Below are 24,274 nucleotides of genomic sequence, written 5' to 3' on the forward strand. Positions count from 1 at the left end.
AATATATGTCCCCTATCTCCACAAGTTAAATGCCAATTTTTAAAATGCTCTTAAAGCTTTTTCAACTGTAAAAGCTCTGCAGAACGGTGATTTAAATAAAGTTTGTTAAGTCCAAACAGAGGCAGTTAAGTTTTCTTAAGTCATCTTGTTTTTACTGTATGTATTTGTATTGTTTTGCTCATTTGTCCACTGAAAACAGAAACAGTCTCTGGTTAGCAGTTCTTGAAATGGACGATTGTATGACAGTACTGTAACCTCGATGTCCCCTCTGGGAGGACGGGTGAGGGAAAGAGGAGGGGGGGTTGTCTGAATATCACTCACCTTTGGCTGTGTTGATGGTTGTTCTTGATAGACTTTGATCAGGACCTTCTGTGATACTGAGAAGCCAGTCTATGAACTAAAACACACACACACACACACACACACGTTAAGTTACGATGGTAACATCCTCCTCAACTGTATCTGATGGTGCTGAAAGCAGACAAGAACCTTGCTCAACTGGCCACACCAGGGCTCTTTGTCCAGAAGCAGAGGCAAGCTGTGGGACAATCCCAGCATGCATAGCTGCAGGGTGCAGTCTGTTAGCGATTCGTCACCGTACAGACTGTGTTGTAGGACTGGAGGCTTGGACTCAGGTTGCCACGGGAACCACTGGGCTCTAATTCCAAGCAGAAGGGGCATGAAGTGATCACCCCAGGAAACGACAGCAGCAGCAAAAACCTGGAACAGGAAGTCAGTGGCCTGCAGAAGAAGAAGAGACATTTATGTGAGATGTCCATCAAGTTTGTAGATAAACAAGAAATATTACAACATTACTTTATGCAAAAAGTGTATTTTTCCTTTCAAGTACTCACAAATGTGTGTTTTGATCTCACAAAGATGTTTTTCCCCATCTGTTTTATTTTGTGACTGCAGTAAGAGCCAGCCACGTGTATTTAGCTTGAAGCTAGACTGAGTACTACCATGAACTAGTGCCAAGTATTGCAGTTTTAGTTTTGGTTTGTGGTGTAGTGAGAGTACAGCTGGATAAAGTCAGTCTCTCTCAGCTTCAAGCCAAACATGGCTGGCTCTTTCTCCATTCCGGAGTCACGAGGTAATACAGAAGGAACAAAACAACTTTGAGAGCTCGTGACACCAATTTGTGAGTACTTGAAAGCAACAAATACATCATTTGGTAGAAGTACCACTTTAAATCCATTTTAAAAGAGGATTTTTATTTTATATTGGTTTTCAGTGGAGTTATGATAAATCCTTCATTAAGAGTTGATTTTAAACACTCCGAGGACCATTTTTCTGTTTGGGAGTGTTGTTTTCAAAAGTACATTAAAGTTTTTAATTTTTTTTTCTTTTTTAACATTTCAAATCATTATCAGGCTTCTTGTCTCTACTTTCTTATTCCCGGAATCAGGTTCATCCATAAATGTCCGTGTGTGTGTCTGTCTGTGTGTCACAACAACACACCAAACATACCAGTTTGGTGTCTCCACATGCGACAGCGGCAGCGCCGTAGGCCACATTCCTGATGAGTCCCATCAGCTCCAGCAACCACTCCAGGCGCTTGGAAACTCCTGTTAGCAGCACAAACATGTAAATACTATAAACTCCCCAAAATATTAAGAATGCACAATACCAGGGAGTTCTTTTTGGGCCAGTACTAATTAGCAATTAGCAATATCGCCCTTGCAAATCAAGATAATTTTTCCCCCAATGTTGTTGCTGTTTAAAAAAAAAAAAAAAAAATTATAATGGAGCAACAACCAATAATGAGCTTTTTTTAAAAAAAATGTTTTGGAAAGACAGAAAAAATTTTACTCTTTCAGATTCTACTTGTTTATGTGTGTTTTTCAGTATAATGTTACTATAAATGTTACTATTAGTGTAAATTAGTTTTTATGCACAAAATATCCGTACTGGAAAATATCAGGATATCGAATATTAAGCGCTAAAAAAAAAAAAAGACAACCAAAAAAACAAACACAAAAACAAAAATACATAAATAAAAATCATGCATCCCTTATTTCTAGTTTTATAAATGTATTTTTCTTGCTGATTTAGGAGTTTACAAAGAGAGAAGTATTTTACTCTGAATACTCTGATTTGATGCAATAGCAGTATTGACCTGTATTGGAGCTGGCGGCCAGGCGGCACTGGTAGAACGTCTGCAGGAGGAACCAGCCCACTCTGTGGCTCGGCCAACCACGAAGCACGCCAGCTATGACATCATTGAGACCCAGGAGGGGAACTCTGCCCTGGGAGGCCAGGTACGCCAGGACGAAGCAGGTTTTCTCCATATGAGCCTAAAAGGATTTTTAGAATAATTTATATAAATATATTTATGAATAAAAACATTTTTTTGTTTGTTTGTTTTGTTTTAAAAAAATTGAAATTGTTAAAATGTCAGCAGGACTCAAACATCTACGTTTTGTTTACCTCTGTGACTCGAGCGATCCGGTCGATCTCAGTGTCAGACATCTCAGACAGACATTTGGCGATTCCCACATACATATCAAGTTGACTGTCCTAGAGCAGAATATCAAAATAATTTAAAAAAAAATCTTGAAAGGTTTAATTGTTGCTGCTTTTTTAAGTTTGTGTGCAAGAGATACAGAACCTAGTATCTGTGAGCTGAAGGGTCAAAGGTCAGGTAAGAAGTGTATGTAAACCTGAATGTGGTTGGGCAGGAGGTTGTAGATCTTCTCGGTGGTGGAGCAGAGGATGGTCCAGCAGGTGTTGGGGGGGTTTGGCAAGGCCATGGACTGAGCCAGACCCTGAAGTAGGGAGCGGCACAGGGACAGACGCTGGGGTCGAAGGTCATCCTGGAAATGCTGCAGGCCCAAACTCTCCATGTAGAGATGGAGCTTGTCCTCGGGAACATGCTTCATCCACACAGACAGGCTGTCGTAGAGGTGGGCCCGGGTCTGAGACTGGAGGGGGCGGGGCAGGGTGTGAAGGGGCACACTGATTTGTAAACGTCCTTAAAAATGTCTTGTATACCTTGATGGAATTTGTGCTGTATTACATTTTAGCATTTCTTGTTGAAACTGAAAAGTAGGAACTTACACTAAGACTGTGCACCAGTGGTGGTGAGAGCCAGGAGCCCAGGAAGAGAGAAGCACTCTGGGAAGACTGAGCCTGTGAGGCAGCCAGCACCACACACTGATGCTGCACGTCCTCTCCTGTCCAGAAACACACACCTCTCAGCCCTAAGCGTCTTCGTCTTAGGAAGACTAAGAAAAGAATTGGTCTCACCGAAGCTGAGCCTCATCAGAGGAGACAGGACGGCGCTCCAGTTGATGGGTGGGTACTGGAAGCTGGAGCCAACTGACGCCAGAGGGGTCAGCGCAGTCTTAATCACAGCTGGGTGGGCAAACTCTGGTCCTGTGCACAGAAGATGTTCCCACAAGTATAGACGATATTTTAAAGACTGTTAGCATCGGCACATTAGTTCTGTATTCAAATAAAGAGGCTGACAAACCTTTCTTTCCAGCCTCGGTGATGAAATCCATGATTGATCTGATGACACTTCTCTCTGAGAGGTAACTGAAATCCTGAGGCACTGAGAATAAAACAATGAGAAAAAACAAATATTGGAATGGAAATGAACAGATATTAATGTTTTTATGCAGTTTTATCTTCCCAGGATTACATCACATCCAGTCTTTCTCAATATTATCCCCGTTTTGATTTTAAAGAGAAAAGAACGGCGATAACTCTTGATGTGTGATTTTAAATCTTTTGTTCATTTTGTCATTGTGATATTTTGGTTTCACGCTACATTTTAATCCAAGAAAACAAAAAGTAAAAGTGAAGTTGTGTTGCCTTTGAGCGCATTTGTGATTCCTGCTCCTGCCCTCTGCTGGACAACTAAGGCACTTCATCAGTGTAACAGGCGTGCGGGCAGAGATGCTGTGTCACGGTCACCTCTCTTCCCTTAAATCTTTTATTTCAGATTTTCTTGGTGGATAGAAATAACCTGATTCATTTATCTTGTTTTTCTAAACTTTCTTATTTGAAAGAAATGCGACTGGACGACAAAATTGAGGGGGATGTTTGCTGAATCTCGGTTCGTGACGATAATCTCAGATTTTTGCGAGATTGTCAAAAAAAAAAAAAAAGATGCCATCCAGTTATGAACATCTGCAATCCAGTTGTGGAGGTTGAGTGATTAACAGGCTGTACGTTCCCACAATACTGACTGACGCAAGTTCGAGTGATGTCAATGAAAATGTTTTAATTAAATTACCGGCACAATGTTTGAGGATGTTTTGTGATTCTGGGAATGAATGAAAAACTTCCTGCCACACTTATTACCAGAACACTGCATGTCATATTCTCAGAACAGAAAGTAGCTTGCCCGGTAGGTGGGTGACCTCAGGAAGTTAGTATCTCCGCAACTGAGCTTCCCCCCAATGAGATTGAAGAGCACACAGAAACAGTGGGTCCTTCGTTAGGTTCCTTAGCTGGTACCTTACGCCTCATTACTGTTCGCCATGCTTAACTGATGTGTCCAATAATGGTGAAGCGAGGATGGATGGGAGGTGACAGGATACATGATCCCCACTTTACAACGAGGGTTACAAACAGCACTTTAAATCTGGAATGAGGCTTATTCAGCACTCATTATATCTATCTATCTATCCATCCATCCATCCATCTATAATTAAGCATTAACTAGCTGTTATCATTGTAAAGCGCTAGTGGTGGAACATTGGTACCGACCTGCTGTGTGACTGTGGCTGGTGACCATGTGAGCCAGATGCAAATGACCCAGCAAGCAGGCACAGTTGGACTGCAAGCCGATGGCTCCTGAGAACGTTACGACCTGCAAGAGAGGTGAGATGGCCCCGATGATCAAGTTGTGTCAGCCAAGACGTGTCTGTCGTGACAGTTACACGGTAAGAAACAGAAAGAAAACAAAGCTGTGTGTTGAACCAGCATGAACAACAGCAATATAACAAATGAATTACCTGCGAGATGGCACGAATGACCTCGTTCAGTCTGCTCTGCTGCTGGGAGGAGAGCTCCAGCTCATTCTTCAACTGCAATAACAATAACATAGTGATAATAACAATAATAAAAAAACTGACAGACACTTGAGGGAGGATTTTTTTTTTAATTATCAACTTGAAGTTAATTCATCATTTGTGTATTTATGCTTGATGTTTTCAGGTTGTAGCAATAGCAACAACAAAAGTAATAATAACGATAATGACAATGTGGGCTGCACGGTGCTGCAGTGGTCAGCACTGTCGCCTCACAGCAAGAAGGTTCCGGGTTCAAGCCCTGCCTCGGGTACAGGATCTATCTGTATGGAGTCTGTATGTTCTCCCTGAGCCTGTGTGGGTTCTCTCTGGTACTCCAGCTTCCTCCCGCAGAGGATAAGACTCTCCAGTGTTGTCTAGGATTTACTGTATGATCATTTTACATTCAATACAAGGCCAAAAATCCCATCATACATGAGTGGTAAGCAGTCTAAGGCTTCCCAGTCAGTGACATTCGGAGCAGCTAAAAACAAGTAGCTGCTGGTTTTAAGCGTTTTGCACACTCTCACACTTAGAGACCGTGAGTGGAAATGAAACTACACTGACAGCAGTGGACGTGCTGCACTGCACTGCCCTTCACAGGTGGAACATCTCAGTCTGAGAGCAGCTCATTAGTAGATTCTGACCTGGATGATGTAACTCTCTGATCCCACTAAAGCCACCAGACCGTTGACAGCAGCCAGCCGCTGCATGGTGGGACAACCCTGAAACAGAAATGCCACCTTTTAACAACCTAAAAGCTTTAATTGTGGAACAGAAAAATTCCATTCCTGCACAGCTGAAAGAAAAGGTGAAAAACTCAAAACCTCAGGGGTCTTTTAAAAGCAACAGTTTCTGTTCTGTGGTTCATAGTTAACAAGTTATTTTGATGGATTGATTTTGATATAATGAAGCCACAAGTAATCGGTAGCCGATTACAAAACATTCAGCTTTCATTTACTATAAATATTCTGTTAAGTTTAAATCTGACTTAAACCCGTTGCAGCAATTAAAGCCTAAACTAAATGTCTCTTAGTCATTTTGGCAGCTTGTGAACTGTGCCGGTTTTATTCCTCCTCAGAGGTCTGTGCGTCCGTTTTGAGGTCAAAGGGCAAGGAACTCAGTCTGCTGGCAGTATTAGAAGCTAACGCTGCGACATCAGTGCAGACGGGCACAAGGAATGATTGTTGTAAAAGAAGCAAGAGCGATAAACGAGAAATCACAAGCACGAAGGACGAAATTCGTGTCACCTCATATCTGAATATGTTTTCAGCTCTCTTGGACTCTCTTAGTTTGAAATAATGTCAAAATAATGCAATACTGATCTAAATAAAGCAGCATTTCACCACCTTGTATTTGAAGAGGTTGCTGCTCTTAAGAAAAACTACAAAATGCGGTAATTCAAATTTAAATTGAAGACTTCTTAAAGAGACAAGCCCTAAACAGGAAGGAGGGTGTGGTTGCTGTACCTCTGCTAGTAATATCTTCACCCAGGCAGCCAGCAGACGAGGTTGGAGGTCCTCTGCTTTGCCGTGTCCAGATATGGAAAGACCGTAGACCACAAGTCCCAATGCCAGGGAGAAGCCTGGCGTCTGAAGACACAAGAGACACACGCAGAGAAGAGAAGAAAGCAATCAGAAAGAGGATAAGACTTGGATTCATGTGTTTTCATATGAATAATATTCAGCAGCTGCTAGTCCTGCGTAACCCCCCTTCGGCTGCCCCTCCCCCCTGACCTGCTGGCTCTCCTCTGTCAGGGTCCGCAGAGTGTTCATGACCTCCTCGGCCTTGGTGGCATCAATGAGGCCTCCACTGAAGGATGACACGCCCACACTCGCCACAGAGTACGCCAAGACCTGCACGGGTACACATGAGGGAGACAAAACTACAATAATTGTGGTATTTTTTGAACCTGGATATCATTGCTACCAGAAGTGTTCAGCATAAGAACTCTGACTTTTCAGAAATGCACTCGACTGTATTTTCTTCATTTTGGACTGCATTTTCTATTATCTACTCATTTTAGTTTGATGCAGAAAAACTTCCTGTTGCATCAGTTTAGTCCAGAAGTCATAGCGTCCAATAAGTAAATATTTCAAAACAGGTTTCAAAGTTTTGGAATGCTAGAACGATGTTTTTAAAGTATCTGGATTGGATTTGTACTTCAATTTATCCTGGAAGTTGTTTCAAATCATTTCCTTTCACTATCTTCTGTTCACCACTCATGAAGATATTTGTTAGTTTAGGCTGAAAAATATATTTAAGAGTGATGAACAGTAAATCTATTTGTTAGCTTTGGCTGACACGAAAAGAATATCTTCCAAATATGTTCCTAAACTTTTCAGCCCTCAACTCCTATTTCTTTTCTACATTTTTGCTAATAACCATAAAAGCCAAAGTTTTTAAACTGCATCCAAAAAAACCTCATTCATGATCAATATTTATTTTGGAGGAGGTTCATGTATTTTGGGGGATGTGTAGCGCTGTCACAGCACCTCCTGCAGCATGCGTCCCTGGCCGCCGCTGTCCTGTAGGGTGCTCAGGAGTCTGTCCAGGGTCTGGGTGACGTAGACATGTTGGTGCACATGTCCACTACTGCAGAGAGCTGCCAGGACCAGACCCAGACCCAACATACAGCCAGTGCTGAGGGGAGAAGGAGGAGAAGAAGAAGAAGAACCATGAGTCTCGAAAAGGGAAAAATAGAAGCCGTCAAATCCTCAATCCAACAGGTTTCTTACTTAATACTGAGATATCGTGTGATCCTACATGAGTTAATAACTCATTCATACAACACGCAACATATTACAACAAAAACTCAATATGTCATGTATTACTCAACATTTTCTTTTGAAAATAATGTTACTTACAAGTATTACTGTGAATGTGAAGTAATTAACATAAAGTAAGTTACTGATTATTTGTGTTACTTTCAGAAAAATAAAAAAAATAACAGCAGAAGTATGAGAAGGCAATCAAATATGTACATTTATGCTCATTCTAATTCTTACTTTATCTTGTATATATGCATGTGTGTGTGTATCTATATACACACACACACACACACTTACATGTCATATTTGTGCATACATGTATACATGTACATGTTGTTACATGTATGTGTCTACTTGTGAAAACATACACATTATAAATCAACTCTGTTACCCAGGACTCCTTACTGACGCTTCAGCTTCCTGTAACAGTTCTGAATGTGTCAACAAAGGACAGAGAAGGAATGGGGAAGTTTCCAGCGAAATAAATGGATTTAGACTCGCGAAAGACGATCAGTATCATTATAGACTTATTGTACAAAGACTCGTAGAAGTCAGTGAAGATCCAGGCTGGATCCTAAAGCTACTGAGAGGGAGATTTTCACTCCCGACTGGACTGAAAACAGAGCAGTGGTTAACTTCCAGGAGCTTTTTACTGTAAGCAAATCCGTTATTTTATTGTAAAATAAAGCTTTAATGAACAACAGAGGGTTGATTTCAGGTGGTTCTGCATTTCTGGACACAGTATTTGTATCAAATTTATACTACAACATCCCAATATGGAGTACTGCTTATGTGCATGAGTGAACTGACTTGTACTCCTCGTTGGGGTTGAAGGAACAACTCTCCAGAGCTTCAAGAGCAGTGAGGAGAAGATCTGTGTCCTTCTGAGGGGAGACGTCACTAGATGACAGATGAAGAACCCAGTCAGTGACGGATCAGAGGAGTTCAGTACAGTTCTGTGTTCCCATCCTGCTACTGTCTACCTGAGGCGCTGCTGGTGCAGGCTGGACAGAACCATTCCCAGAGCCAGGCCTGAGTGGAACTGGACAGCCTGGGAGTCGTCTGCTGTGGGCGAGCCTGGCAGACCGGCCTGCAGGGCTGAGAGGACCTGGGCCAGGCCGTCCTGCTGCCACACAACCAGAACCGGGACCAGCAGGGACAACGCCAGGCTGGCGCAGGAACGAGCGATGGCGCTTGCTGTGTTCTCTCCTGAGTAAGAGCGCTGGAAAGGAAATGGGTGGAATTTCAGCATCTTAAGGACACGTCATCCTCTTTGAAAAACCCATTTCCTAGATCCCATCCAACAGGACTGGATTAGTCCTGAACACCTGGACCCTGAATGTCTTACTGAGCGGATTATCAAAACTCTCATTAGACTCACATGTAGGAACCATGGAAACACTTGTCCTCTGGCCTGGTAGCTGCTGCTGATGATGCTGAGCAGCGTGTTGAGCACCATGGCTAACCAACTGGATGTGGGAACAAACTCCGGTCCAGCCTACAACAGGAAGTCAAAGCAAGTGTCTGTGGACCCTTCTACACTACAGCACAGCAGCACACGTGCAGAGTCTCTCACCCCCAGGCCACCCTCACTGTCACCAGGCAGGTTGCTCTCGTATTTGGCGACGACAGCAGCCAAGCCACTCAGAGCCAGGATGGAGTTTCCCTGAACAACGGGACTGTCCCTGAACACAACCACCACAAGTACAACAATTAGACAAATTGTCAAATTTAGTTTGAGATATTGAAAATGATTCTGTGTGAGCACCACCTAGTCTGACAACGTGCAATTTTTATTTTACACAAATTTGGCACTGGTTGGACTTAATTTTACTGAGATAGTATTCATTTCTGGTTTTGGTGCCACCTAGTGGACAAATGTGGCCACATTTAGCACAAAGGATCAGTGGAGGCTTTAGTTGGGTGGTGATTGGACTTTCTGTTGCCAAGATATTACACCACTTCCTATTTACACCGCGTGACACCAGAAGTTGTTCCTCCACAACCTGCGTATTTTTGGCAGCACTTAGGAACGAAATCAAGTCATGATGGGACGCAGGGGCACTCACTTCGTAGCAGCTTTGATGATGTTGGTCAGCTGATCTCTGGCCCTGAGGTGGAGGAACAGAAAAAGAGGGTAGTACACATGAACACACACACACACTCACAGCAAATACTGTCACACTGTCGCCATTCAAATGTGTCAACTGTAAATTTAGACTCCTTTTTTTGGGTGTGATTCTTTTACCACAGCCAGGCACAGTGTTGTTTATACTGCAGCTCTTGCGGGTTCTCTTTGCCTTGTTTTCGCTGCATTTCCAAATCAGCACGTCGACCCTGAGACCACAAACACTTATCAGAACCACATAAAACCAGAACCAACACCTTATTTTGCAGGAAACCCAATTTATCATGTCAAAATTAAAATAAATAAATAAATAAAAGTGGTTCATACAAAGATGAACCTGTATAAACAGATGTAAATCACACAGAAATCAGTGAATTATAAAACCAAACTGACCCAGACTGTGAATAATTAGTCACAGTTTCCTGTAATGTAGCGAAGCCTGTAAATCAAAATGAATTCTACTGAACCTTCCCAGAATCCAAGAACAGAATCAGAATGTTTTAATGCCTAAAAAGGCCGAATAACTAGCAAATTATACACTGAATCACTTAAAACTCCAAAGCACAACACATTCCTATCAGCTAATTAAATATGAGAGCAATGAATGAAACCTAAACAACAGTGTATATTTGGAGTTGAGCATTTTTGCAAAAAAGGGGGAGGAAAGAAAAATGGGTTCCAGTTTGACTGTATATATGGAACCAATCAGCTTTGCTTTCTTTTGACTTGTTCTTTTTCATCATAATTTGCTTTAAATGTGTAAAATGTATAGAATGTCAAATATTACAATAAAAGGAAAATAGAACATTGTTTTGTCATCCCCTTGCGTCACACTGAATTCTGATTATCTTATTTTAATATTGGCCCCACAGACTTCCACACCTGTGGTTCTTTGTGTTGTATCATACTGTCATCTTCTAATTGATAACTGCATATTCAAATCAAAAAATATTAGTAAGAGTCTGCTCTTTGACAGTGTCTGACCATCTTTAATAAAATATAAAGAAATATCATTAGTTCTTCATTAAATATATAATCCACTAGCTGCCAGACACACAAACCTGTAGGACGGCATGGAACGCTCGGCTCATGAAGCCCCGCCAGGCCTGGGGCAGCAGCAGGGCCCGGTGCCATTCAGAGGGCTGAATGTTCACCTGCACAACAAATAACAAATTACGGGAATTAAATCGGTGGCAGAAACCAAAGAAGAAGAGTTTGAGTGTCGCAAGGAGAGCAGGTGACAGGATACTTCGTGAATGAGGCCAGTCAGGATCTGCTGGTAGCTGCGGCTGCGGCTGATGAGGAAGCGATCGATCGGTCTGCCGTCTCGGTCCGTCTGCTGAGGCAGCTCGTAACAGAGCAGCAGTCCAGCTAAAACACCCACACACACGAGAATCAGGACATTCCTCCTCTACCGTTCCCAAATCAATGAATGTAGCTTCAAGGATATCAAGTTCCTTAACAATTAAAGAAATGTAATTCATTCATGTGGCCTCTGTGAAATCATGAATTGTTCCAAATGTACCCAGAACCAAACTACTGCCAACAACAAGCTGGAAACTACTACCAAAAACAACAAGCTGGAAACTACTACCAACAACCATAAGCTGGAAACTACGACCAACAACAACAAGCTGGAAAGTATTACCAACAACCATAAGCTGGAAACTACGACCAACAACAACAAGCTGGAAACTACTACCAAAAACAACATGCTGGAAACTACTACCAAAAACAACATGCTGGAAACTACTACCAAAAACAACATGCTGGAAACTACTACCAACAACAACATGCTGGAAACTACTACCAACAACAACAAGCTGGAAACTACGACCAACAACAACAAGCTGGAAACTACAACCAACAACAACAAGCTGGAAACTACTACCAAAAACAACATGCTGGAAACTACTACCAAAAACAACATGCTGGAAACTACTACCAACAACAACATGCTGGAAACTACTACCAACAACAACAAGCTGGAAACGACTACCAACAACCACATGCTGGAAACTACTACCAACAACAACATGCTGGAAACTACGACCAACAACCATAAGCTGGAAACTACTACCAACAACTATAAGCTGGAAACTACTACCAACAACTATAAGCTGGAAACTACGACCAACAACAACAAGCTGGAAACTACTATCAACAACCATAAGCTGGAAACTACGACCAACAACAACAAGCTGGAAACTACTACCAAAAACAACATGCTGGAAACTACTACCAACAACAACATGCTGGAAACTACGACCAACAACAACAAGCTGGAAACTACGACCAAAAACAACAACCACAAGCTGGAAACTACGACCAACAACAACAAGCTGGAAACTACTACCAAAAACAACATGCTGGAAACTACTACCAAAAACAACATGCTGGAAACTACTACCAACAACAACATGCTGGAAACTACTACCAACAACAACAAGCTGGAAACTACGACCAAAAACAACATGCTGGAAACTACTACCAACAACCATAAGCTGGAAACTACTACCAACAACTATAAGCTGGAAACTACGACCAACAACAACAAGCTGGAAACTACTATCAACAACCATAAGCTGGAAACTACGACCAACAACAACAAGCTGGAAACTACTACCAAAAACAACATGCTGGAAACTACTACCAACAACAACATGCTGGAAACTACTACCAACAACCACATGCTGGAAACTACTACCAACAACCACATGCTGGAAACTACTACCAACAACCACATGCTGGAAACTACTACCAAAAACAACATGCTGGAAACTACTACCAAAAACAACATGCTGGAAACTACTACCAACAACAACATGCTGGAAACTACTACCAACAACAACAAGCTGGAAACTACGACCAACAACAACAAGCTGGAAACTACTACCAACAACCATAAGCTGGAAACTACGACCAACAACAACAAGCTGGAAAGTATTACCAACAACCATAAGCTGGAAACTACGACCAACAACAACAAGCTGGAAACTACTACCAAAAACAACATGCTGGAAACTACTACCAAAAACAACATGCTGGAAACTACTACCAAAAACAACATGCTGGAAACTACTACCAACAACAACATGCTGGAAACTACTACCAACAACAACAAGCTGGAAACTACGACCAACAACAACAAGCTGGAAACTACAACCAACAACAACAAGCTGGAAACTACTACCAAAAACAACATGCTGGAAACTACTACCAAAAACAACATGCTGGAAACTACTACCAACAACAACATGCTGGAAACTACTACCAACAACAACAAGCTGGAAACGACTACCAACAACCACATGCTGGAAACTACTACCAACAACAACATGCTGGAAACTACGACCAACAACCATAAGCTGGAAACTACTACCAACAACTATAAGCTGGAAACTACTACCAACAACTATAAGCTGGAAACTACGACCAACAACAACAAGCTGGAAACTACTATCAACAACCATAAGCTGGAAACTACGACCAACAACAACAAGCTGGAAACTACTACCAAAAACAACATGCTGGAAACTACTACCAACAACAACATGCTGGAAACTACGACCAACAACAACAAGCTGGAAACTACGACCAAAAACAACAACCACAAGCTGGAAACTACGACCAACAACAACAAGCTGGAAACTACTACCAAAAACAACATGCTGGAAACTACTACCAAAAACAACATGCTGGAAACTACTACCAACAACAACATGCTGGAAACTACTACCAACAACAACAAGCTGGAAACTACGACCAAAAACAACATGCTGGAAACTACTACCAACAACCATAAGCTGGAAACTACTACCAACAACTATAAGCTGGAAACTACGACCAACAACAACAAGCTGGAAACTACTATCAACAACCATAAGCTGGAAACTACGACCAACAACAACAAGCTGGAAACTACTACCAAAAACAACATGCTGGAAACTACTACCAACAACAACATGCTGGAAACTACTACCAACAACCACATGCTGGAAACTACTACCAACAACCACATGCTGGAAACTACTACCAACAACCACATGCTGGAAACTACTACCAAAAACAACATGCTGGAAACTACTACCAAAAACAACATGCTGGAAACTACTACCAACAACAACATGCTGGAAACTACTACCAACAACAACAAGCTGGAAACTACGACCAACAACAACAAGCTGGAAACTACGACCAACAACAACAAGCTGGAAACTACTACCAAAAACAACATGCTGGAAACTCTTACCAACAACAACATGCTGGAAACTACTACCAACAACAACAAGCTGGAAACTACTACCAACAACCACATGCTGGAAACTACGACCAAAAACAACATGCTGGAAACTACTACCAACAACCATAAGCTGGAAACTACTACCAACAACCATAAGCTGGAAACTACTACCAACAACTATAAGCTGGAAACTACGACCAACAACAACAAGCTGGAAACTACTATCAACAACCATAAGCTGGAAACTACGACCAATAACAACAAGCTGGAAACTACTACCAAAAACAACATGCTGGAAACTACTACCAACAACCACATGCTGGAAACTACTACCAACAACCACATGCTGGAAACTACTACCAACAACCACAAGCTGGACACTACTACCAACAACCACAAGCTGGAAACTACTACCAACAACCACATGCTGGAAACTACGACCAACAACCACATGCTGGAAACTACTACCAGCAACCACATGCTGGAAACTACTACCAGCAACCACATGCTGGAAACTACGACCAACAACCATATGCTGGAAACTACGACCAACAACCATATGCTGGAAACTACTACCAAAAACAACATGCTGGAAACTACTACCAACAACCATATGCTGGAAACTACTACCAACAACCATATGCTGGAAACTACGACCAACAACCATATGCTGGAAACTACTACCAAAAACAACATGCTGGAAACTACTACCAACAACCACATGCTGGAAACTACTACCAACAACCATATGCTGGAAACTACGACCAACAACCATATGCTGGAAACTACTACCAAAAACAACATGCTGGAAACTACTACCAACAACCATATGCTGGAAACTACTACCAACAACCATATGCTGGAAACTACGACCAACAACCATATGCTGGAAACTACTACCAAAAACAACATGCTGGAAACTACTACCAACAACCACATGCTGGAAACTACTACCAACAACCACATGCTGGAAACTACTACCAACAACCATAAGCTGGAAACTACTACCAACAACAACAAGCTGGAAACTACTACCAACAACCACATGCTGGAAACTACTACCAACAACCACAAGCTGGAAACTACTACCAACAACCATATGCTGGAAACTACTACCAACAACCACATGCTGGAAACTACTACCAACAACCATATGCTGGAAACTACTACCAAAAACAACATGCTGGAAACTACTACCAACAACCATATGCTGGAAACTACTACCAACAACCATATGCTGGAAACTACGACCAACAACCATATGCTGGAAACTACTACCAAAAACAACATGCTGGAAACTACTACCAACAACCATATGCTGGAAACTACTACCAACAACCATATGCTGGAAACTACGACCAACAACCACATGCTGGAAACTACTACCAACAACAACATGCTGGAAACTACGACCAACAACAACAAGCTGGAAACTACTACCAACAACCATATGCTGGAAACTACGACCAACAACCACATGCTGGAAACTACTACCAACAACATCATGCTGGAAACTACGACCAAAGCAACAACAAGCTGGAAACTACTACCAACAACATCATGCTGGAAACTAGGACCAACAACAACATGCTGGAAACTACGACCAAAGCAACAACAAGCTGGAAACTACCACCAACAACATCATGCTGGAAACTACGACCAATAACAACATGCTGGAAACTACGACCAACAACAACATGCTGGAAACTACGACCAAAGCAACAACATGCTGGAAACTACTACCAACAACATCATGCTGGAGCAAAGCAACAACATGCTGGATTCATTCTCAAGATAATCTCACACACAGTCTCCATTTTCCTGCTTTCTGTTGGTGCCAAATTAAATATTTTATACTTGTGATTAATCTGCTTTCTGGTCATCTTGGTGTAAAACTCTTGATAAAGAGAATCTGCTGACATGTCAGTGGAGGTGGGCGGCCAACGAAGAGCTCTGCCTGGGATGAATGTGATCACCTGCCAGTCCTGGCTTCAGTCCGGGCTGCTTGTTTTTCTCGTAGGACTTGAGCATGAAAGACGGGATGCCGGCTACAGTTTTTCCCTGGTCAGAACGGAGGTTCCCGCCCCTCAGAGCCGAGAAATAGACCCCTCTCGGCATCTGGCTCATCTCCTGCTTCACCAGTGATGACAGGAAGAGCTCAAAAGCTGATGAGAGAGAGAAGACAGGTCAGAGCATCTTGTAACACCCCATCTGACATGAATACTGACTCCCATCATGAAGCCCAGCTGGTTTACTCTGATATATACACCAACAAATATTAATGCTTTAGGTCACCCTACCATTTTTCATAGGTTCTATTCAGAGAACTTTTAAATGAACTGCTGAAATAATCGGAAACTGTGCTGTTATATACCTGGTAGAACAGATACAGCAGTAAGAGTCAAAAGTTTCACATAAGATGAGCCTGGTACAGAGAGATCCTCCTCTTCTTCATCTTTCTCGTCTTCGTCTTCCTCATGTTCAGGCAGCTTTGTGACCGGCCTGGCCTGGAGAGGGGATGCGAGGCAGCAGCGAGAAATACAACAGGATCAAAACCGTACTGGATTAAAATAACAATCTCAAGATTCTAGAACGGGCATGATGAGTAGTAACAGTCTAGGAATATAGTTTTATACTGTCCGTTTTGTTATGAAGAACAGAGAGAGAGAGAGAGAAAGAGAGAGAGAGAGAAAGAAAGAGAGAGAGGGAGAGAGAGAGAGAGATCAAGGACTCTTACGGCCTCAGGAAGGAGAGTTATCATGTGAACTGTTTCTGGAAAGTCTGCCAAAGCCCTAAACCCACAGCTGGCCACCTCCGGATCCTGTTGACAAATGTTATACATATAAAATTTAACACAAATTACTGTAGGAATTCATTTCTAAGTTTTAAAAACAACATTCTTTACTTGTGAAGTTTATCTCCAGATGTTCAATGAGAAATCTACAGAGAAGACACAGGACAGAGAAGCAACTGCACCCTCTGCTGCTCATTAGATGCATTTTAATGATTCCAAAAAGTCTCTTAATCACGCGCGTAGAAATTTCGAGATGATTTTGTACCATTTGCGTATAATGCTACATGTGTAGATGTACACTGATCAGCTCAAACATTAAAACCACCTGCTCTAATACTCTGTAGGTCTCCCTTTGGCGCCGGTTCCACGAGACCTCTGAAGGTGTCCCGTGGAGTCTGGTACCAGGATGTTTGCAGCAAATCCATTGGAAAGAGATAATCTATGTTATTCACTTCAGTTGTCATAGATTTTAATGTCGTGACTGCTCGGTGTATATATAATATTAAGAGGCCAAAAAAACTCAAAAACTGCCATGTCTACATTGTACCTGGTGTCTTAAATAACTTGTATTTCCAGATGCATGCTTTTATTTTTCACGCTTGAACTTGGTGCAGCAAGTGAAATGAGGTAAATCAACATAGATTATTGTCCTGTTTGTTTCATTCTGTCCAGTTTTGTAACATCACCTTGCTGACGGCGTAATTCCAGAGAAAACTGACAACCTCCTCCTTTAGTTTCTGGGGAGGAAAAAAAATACAGATGAAATCATACAAATAAATAAAAGGAACACAGACTTTTAAACGGGAAGAATCAGGAAAACTCTTTTAGTTTTGAAACCATGCGCCTATCCTCCTGTGCTTCTGGTTACAAATGACAAAAAAGGGACAAAAAGTATCAGTTGAATATGAAGTGAGAAGCGGCAATTTTTGAAGTGGCTGTGTGAGGCGTTCTTATCAAAGTCTGTCCACTAAAAATACACGTTCTGATTTTCTGTCTCCCAATATGGAAATCATCCCCGATAGACATAAATCTTTAGTTCAGTTTCTTCCACATCAATAATAATAGTAATTGTACGAATGTCTTAGTGAGGGATTTTTGCAATTATCCTGCCATGTGAGATAAACACTAAAAATAACATTGTATCCACTCTGGAGCGGTGTTTTGTTCTTTTTTTCTCCAGAAAAAAAGAGAAAGAAACTGCTTTGATGAAGAATTTCTTCATTTATGGTCGCAGTGCAAGATCGAAGCTCGCGAACCATCACACAACCTAAGTAACACAGAGCTTCTGCTTCCTTGTAAAACCCCCTAAATAGCAGGTCAGGTGAATAATTTAATGAGCTCACAGTCAATAAAAAAAAAACACCCCAAAAAACTACACAGACATATGCATCTCCTCTAGTGAGAAAAATGGATTTGAGCTAAGCCCACCAGTCAGAATTTATTATACATGTTGGAGATTTACTGAAGCTCCCAGCAGATTTATCTTTTGGAGATGAAAAGTATTTTGTACACGGCCCCTGACGTTCTAAATGATGAACGTAACTCCCACCGCGATGAGACTTCTAATGAATTATACCAATTCATCTTTCAGCCCAGTGCGGGTACCTCGTATTCCTCTGATTTGACGAGGAGTAGAGGAACCAGAGCCAGAAGCTCCGCTATGGCTTTGACCATCAGGGGACGAGAGTCACAGCTCAGCTTGGGCCCGAGACTCCTCCATGTTGACACGATGTCCACTACCTGTTAAAAAAAAAAAAACCCTACAGAAATCAGAGAACAATTTGCTTCAACTGACAAGGAGATGCAACTGTTGTTATTATCCATCACAGTGGGAAACCGTAGTAACGTAAAAGGCTTAAACACACACACACACACACAAGAAGTTTCTTGTCAATAATTTTAAAACAGTAACAAATAAAATCTTGATAGCAATGACAATGAGGTGAGCAACATCAGTAATTTCTCATCCATGCACTTTAACCTCTGAAAGCTGATCATGTGACATGCCGGCAGACATGCTCCTCTTCCTGCAGCTCAAACACTGATGTGATGTAACTATCAACGACTTTAAATCAAGGCAACCGGTTATGTGTCACTAAAGAAGGTTCCAAGTTTATAAAGCAAAGATAAATACGGAAATTATGACGTGAAGAAAGAAAACTCCATAAAAGAGTCATTAAAGAATACTTGTATCAACTGTTACCCAGGAAGGAGGAGTTGAGCGGGATTAAGATTCTCAGAGATGCTAACCTAAACTAATCCAGCTGTCTCTGACTTTGCCTCTCATGCCTCGCTGAATCCTCAAACACATAACAGAAGAGAGAAGTATTTGATATATAAATAAAGTTTGTTCTAATTACTCACGTCAACCTCGGGGGAGGGGAGTTTGCAAGCTGTTGCAACACTGGATGTGCATTTAAACCAATGTGATGCTCCGATTCACCTCAACAACTGAATGAATCAATCAGTTTACCCACGTCACAGTTTTACCTGTTGCTTCCCTAATTAATCTTTCACATTTTCAGGTTAAGATTAGATATTGCTTATTTGAAGTCAATAAAATTAAAACCTGAAAGCCAATGACTGAAATTATGCTTGCATTTGTGTGTGGCTCACCTCTGCTCGGCACAACTCCTGTAACCCCTGCAGTGCGAGAGCAGCAGGGGTCGCCAAGTCTGGTCGGGTGCACTGGTTCAGAGTCAGTATGATGGCTGCCAACATGTCACCTCCATGCTGGTAAGGCCTGGGAGAGAGAGACACAGACACAGACACAGACTCTCTTGGTTACCACAGCTTATGGGAAGAAACCACACAGACTCCCCCTGAAGGACCCACTCTGCTGGCAGGTTTGAACACAAACCTTTTGTGAACTAACGGTGCTGCTAACCACTGCACCATAGTGCTAGGGCAAAAATACTGCCGTTTTCAGTGCACATGCTACACGCTACATCCTGGAGCTACACGCTACATGCTAGAGCTACACTTGAGCTCAATGCACATTTGAGGATGCTGTCATAGCTGGTGTGTTGATGTTTAGCAGGTGATACTGCCCACTCACTGTATTGCTATAGCATGTTAGCATGCTAACATTGGCTCAGTAAAGCTGAGGCTATATTACCGGTACAGATGTAGCAATGTAATGGACAAGTGGAATATTGGCCAAAATGGATTGATTTAGGTAAAAATAAGTTATTAGGCTTTACCTTCAATGGGAACCAATGTGTGACTGTCATATAAGCCCATGACAGCTGTCCATTCACGCTTGAACTATGAGTGTCTGGACCAAATTTTAGCAAATCCATGAAGTATTACTAAAAATAGTGTTAAAAATTAAGATACAAGAGTAACACAGATCAGTAATTCAGAGGGACTCATCCTCTAGGAAAGATGAATGTGCAGAATTTATAGCAAATATTAGAGATAGTTCAGCCTGGACGGGCAGACTAACCAATACTATGATCTTTACAGATCCAGCAGCCTCCAAAGGGACTATAAACTTCAACCTATTAAGTTACATCCATCACTGTCATGACTAAAGAAGAACACTACACGTTTGCTTATTTCGTCCACTGTCAATCACCGATGTGCAACACCAGCTTAGTCATTTGCACTGTGCAGTGTGTTGGCCTGACCTCTCTCTGCAGACGTCCCTCAGGCAGGCAGCCCTGGCTAGGATCTGCTCCCACTGGGCGTCCCTCCCCACCACTACCCTGCTATCCTGCTGAGTCAACAGACGCTGCAGCTCTGGATAAACTCGGTCCTTACAAAAACAAACAAACAAACACATAAACAGGAAGATATGAATATTAGGAAAATGACCAACATGCATCATGATGAGGAGAAACTAACAAACCTGCTTTTTCCAGAGAGCAGCGATGAGGCGCATTGCCACTGCTTTCAGTTTGGGGTTGCTGGCCAGCATGTGAAGAGTCTGCAGCACTATGGGGACGCATAGCTGAAACATCAAAGCACATAGATCAAAGCAGAAGAACCAGTTACAGCACTGGTACTGTGTTATTAAGACAAAACTTCATTTGAAGTATTCAACCCTTGACACACGGAAAATGTAAGGCAGATTTGCTTTTCTCTAAGAAAAAAACACTATGATCTCATCATCAGATTTCTACGAAGGAGTTTTGATGCCAGGGAAGAAGGGGCAAGAAAATCAAGAAAAAAAGATGATTCTTAAGATTTTTTTTCTATCCAGATGCATACATGCGCAGCTTCCTCCAATAAAGATTGTGATATTTCACCGAAGTGACTACTGTACATGTCTCATTGTCTCAGCCCGAAGTAGAGCATGTAAAAAACAAAAACTGCTGCTTCTCATTTGTGTTAGAAAAAAATAAATAGATTATAGAGATTGTGAAAATGTAAATAGTTCAGTATGCGCTGATGTGCATTCTTTTTATGTGCTACAATAATATTACACATGCTGTCTGCCAGTTCAGTCAGGCCGACACACTCCTCTGTGTGGATGACAATAATGGAGGTGTACAAGAGCCTGCAGTGGCTTGTTGAAGAGGCCAGAGGGGCTTCGTACCTTATGAGTCCCGAGGTTGGGCAGGCAGTTGAGCACAGCGTGAGCAAGACCCGGATTCTTTTCCTTCCCCAGCTTTAACAAGAGAACAGGAAGGAGGGACGGAACCTGCAAAAAAAAAAAAAACACACACACACACACACACACGCACACATACACACACACACGCGAGAGGCTGAAACACTTCAGAGAGTTCTTTACAGACACTTCCTGGACCTGGGTTCCCTCTTAATCAGTGATGATACTGATACAATCATTAATGCATTGAAAAAATTCTTTCAAATAACTGTATTTTAACTTGAGGTCCAACATCTTAGTTTGTCTCTAAATTAATCTACATTTATACCAAATCAACACCAAATTCACTTGAATACAAACGAAAACAACAACAAAAAAAACAAAGAAAAAGTCAAAGAATGACGTTTTTTTCTTTAATTAAACATTGAATGCTCTATTCTGATGCCTTTTATGACCAAAGTTCCTAAATTGACGCTCATTGAGACTCCAACCTTTTGATGGAAACTCATCCATACACCGTTGGATCATCCATCCACACACTTTCTTTGATGCAAACTTTCAAACAAAAAAAAATCCTCCTCTCATTGAAATGTGGAACCAGGCTGCTGGGGGATCTGCTGCTGGCTGATCGAGACCTTCAATCAATAAAGCGTCCCTCCACTCTATCATCATAAATAAATTGGGAGTCTTTCCTTTGCCTCTATTCACAATGGTGACTGTACGCAGGCTGATAAGAGGTGATGAGTCGCTGCAGGAAGGCATATCTAATGGATTCAAAAATGCCACTAACCTTCAACCGTCACATCAAACTGCCAGCGGAAGCTTCACCTAGGGAGCAATTAGACCAACTCGGAGGCACCTAATGAGCCTGATTAATGAGCGACCTGTGACACTGTATGATACTCCACATCATCTTCCAGAGCCAGACTCTATTTGTTGTCCCAGAGGATCAGAGGGGCGTCTGTTGGTTCATAGCGCTCTCTCTTTACAAAGTGGCAGAAAACCCAGCCACTCTTATCCTGACTAGACACAAGTGCTTTACAGCTGCATTTTTTCTGACTACCAGCAGGGGGCGCGACCTCTGTGATTACAAAAAGAAAAGTGATGGTGGAGAAGTCCATGGGAAAATAGAACTTCTCCTTGCCATTTTCCATGACCGCATGAGCTCTAAGACCTTCTACAGGAACCCAAATATTCCCGTTGTCATACTTATTACCAGCTTGTATTAGGGTCCTATAATGGCGATGATCTACCTGGCAGGGGTCGGCAGCAGCAACGGCCTGACAGGTATTCAAAGCCAGCTGGCAGACATCTTCCTGGCTTGTCATGATGAGATGAGTCACCATGAGGACAAGGGAAGATGGCAGGCTCTGGCTCGATGACAGGACCGATCGGACCGACAGGAGCCAATCGGCAGCTGCCGCTGGATTGTTGGCCACTTTGCGGAGCATGGAGACGGCCATGACGAGCTCGCTGTACCAGGAACTGAGAGGAAGAGCCAACGGTGGACTCGACTGAGAGCAGGCAAGAGAGAGATGACGATGTCAACATTTAGCGCACAGCTGAACATAAAAATCCAAAATATAAAAGAGAGATGGTACAAGACAAAATGGGACAATGAAACAGGATGAAATCATCACTTTGATATCTAAAAAACATAATAAATAATTGCAGTTAAAATGTGTTTTTTGGATGTTATTTTTTTTTTGCAAACTTTGTAAACAGGATATCGAAGATGATGATGAGGACAATTCTGAATTGATACGCACATGTAATAATCTCATTTTCAAAATATTAGAAATAAAATACAGTGATGTGGGAACTACAGCAACCGGCCAGCCTTTAAAATAGTGAAATAATTTTCAGTATTTAAACTAGTAAGCTGTTGCAAGTGTCTGATCAATCAAATTCCTAAATAGCTATTTTTGTGAGATGAACATGAAGATTTAGGAGTTTGTCAGCACTTCCTAAAGCAATGGGCAGGTATGATTTTGCTGTTTGTGTTATTTTAGGGAGGAAAAAAAAAGGGGCAGAAAACAGATGATTGAAAACACTGAGATACACCGAAAAACTTTGACAGGCGAGTCAAACATTTAGAAAAAAAACAAAAATCTAAAAAACTGAAAAGCAGGAACAAAATATATGCACAGTATTTATCATGGTTATTTTTCAAGTTCTTCAGAGATATTTTCACTGCAGTTTCACCTGCTGGGGTTGATCTGTGCGTCTGCTGCAGCTCTGGAGCAGGCAGTGGGCCAGGTCATGGTTGAGGCTGTGTGTCCGGCGGTCGGCCAACGGCTCTGTGAGGCCAGAGCAGGACAGTAGTTCTAGAACCGGCAGGATCAGGACTGGACTCAACCAGGGGGCCAGTTCAGCCTGCTCAGTCATTAAACTCAGGGCTTCAATGAGGGGAGAGGGAGAGAGAGAGGGAGAGAGAGAGAGCGAATGAGAGAGGGGGGAGGGCTTGGTGATGTCACACAATCATATGTACAGCAGGTAGATTCAAATGAGGCTACATCAGTTTGCTTAGCTTGCTACAAAAATTAGCCACGAGCTTGAAAAAGGCTAAGCTAACAATCTGAAGCTAACCAAATCCATTCAACCAGTAGATGGTGATGGCAGGAAACATCTGATGAAGTGATTCACTGAAAGATTCGGCGCAGAGGACGGCTCACGGTGTGCTTCTTCATTTAATTATCAATTACTAAAGAAAACTAAATCAGGCTGTCTGATGTCTGAATGTCTTGACTTGACTTTTA

At 42.0% G+C, this 24,274-nt stretch overlaps 1 protein-coding gene across 1 annotated transcript in view; it reads right to left on the reverse strand.

The window, feature by feature from the left end:
• The window catches only part of focad (focadhesin), a 42,859-nt gene that overhangs the window by 2,434 nt on the left and 16,151 nt on the right, over positions 1-24,274 (reverse strand). Inside the window, exons 10-43 of the mRNA XM_086197328.1 lie at positions 23,721-23,914; positions 22,769-23,029; positions 21,501-21,605; positions 20,811-20,912; positions 20,590-20,717; positions 19,574-19,700; positions 18,563-18,697; positions 17,644-17,694; positions 16,901-16,984; positions 16,538-16,670; positions 16,140-16,328; positions 11,170-11,291; positions 10,982-11,074; positions 10,041-10,129; positions 9,862-9,903; positions 9,369-9,477; positions 9,174-9,290; positions 8,776-9,014; positions 8,603-8,692; positions 7,517-7,664; positions 6,758-6,877; positions 6,491-6,613; positions 5,669-5,746; positions 4,968-5,039; positions 4,720-4,822; positions 3,476-3,556; positions 3,250-3,378; positions 3,061-3,176; positions 2,664-2,924; positions 2,431-2,520; positions 2,120-2,297; positions 1,471-1,568; positions 490-741; positions 322-397 (exon numbers count right to left, since the gene is read on the reverse strand). Of these exons, the coding sequence (XP_086053454.1) occupies positions 322-397; positions 490-741; positions 1,471-1,568; positions 2,120-2,297; positions 2,431-2,520; positions 2,664-2,924; positions 3,061-3,176; positions 3,250-3,378; positions 3,476-3,556; positions 4,720-4,822; positions 4,968-5,039; positions 5,669-5,746; positions 6,491-6,613; positions 6,758-6,877; positions 7,517-7,664; positions 8,603-8,692; positions 8,776-9,014; positions 9,174-9,290; positions 9,369-9,477; positions 9,862-9,903; positions 10,041-10,129; positions 10,982-11,074; positions 11,170-11,291; positions 16,140-16,328; positions 16,538-16,670; positions 16,901-16,984; positions 17,644-17,694; positions 18,563-18,697; positions 19,574-19,700; positions 20,590-20,717; positions 20,811-20,912; positions 21,501-21,605; positions 22,769-23,029; positions 23,721-23,914 (4,335 nt within the window). The remainder of the gene's footprint in view (positions 1-321; positions 398-489; positions 742-1,470; positions 1,569-2,119; positions 2,298-2,430; positions 2,521-2,663; positions 2,925-3,060; positions 3,177-3,249; positions 3,379-3,475; positions 3,557-4,719; positions 4,823-4,967; positions 5,040-5,668; positions 5,747-6,490; positions 6,614-6,757; positions 6,878-7,516; positions 7,665-8,602; positions 8,693-8,775; positions 9,015-9,173; positions 9,291-9,368; positions 9,478-9,861; positions 9,904-10,040; positions 10,130-10,981; positions 11,075-11,169; positions 11,292-16,139; positions 16,329-16,537; positions 16,671-16,900; positions 16,985-17,643; positions 17,695-18,562; positions 18,698-19,573; positions 19,701-20,589; positions 20,718-20,810; positions 20,913-21,500; positions 21,606-22,768; positions 23,030-23,720; positions 23,915-24,274) is intronic.

Source organism: Aulostomus chinensis, chromosome 24 (genome assembly GCF_037954235.1).
Source record: "Aulostomus chinensis isolate RoL2024-O1b breed Wild chromosome 24, RoL_Achi_v1.0, whole genome shotgun sequence".
Lineage (NCBI taxonomy): Eukaryota > Metazoa > Chordata > Actinopteri > Syngnathiformes > Aulostomidae > Aulostomus > Aulostomus chinensis.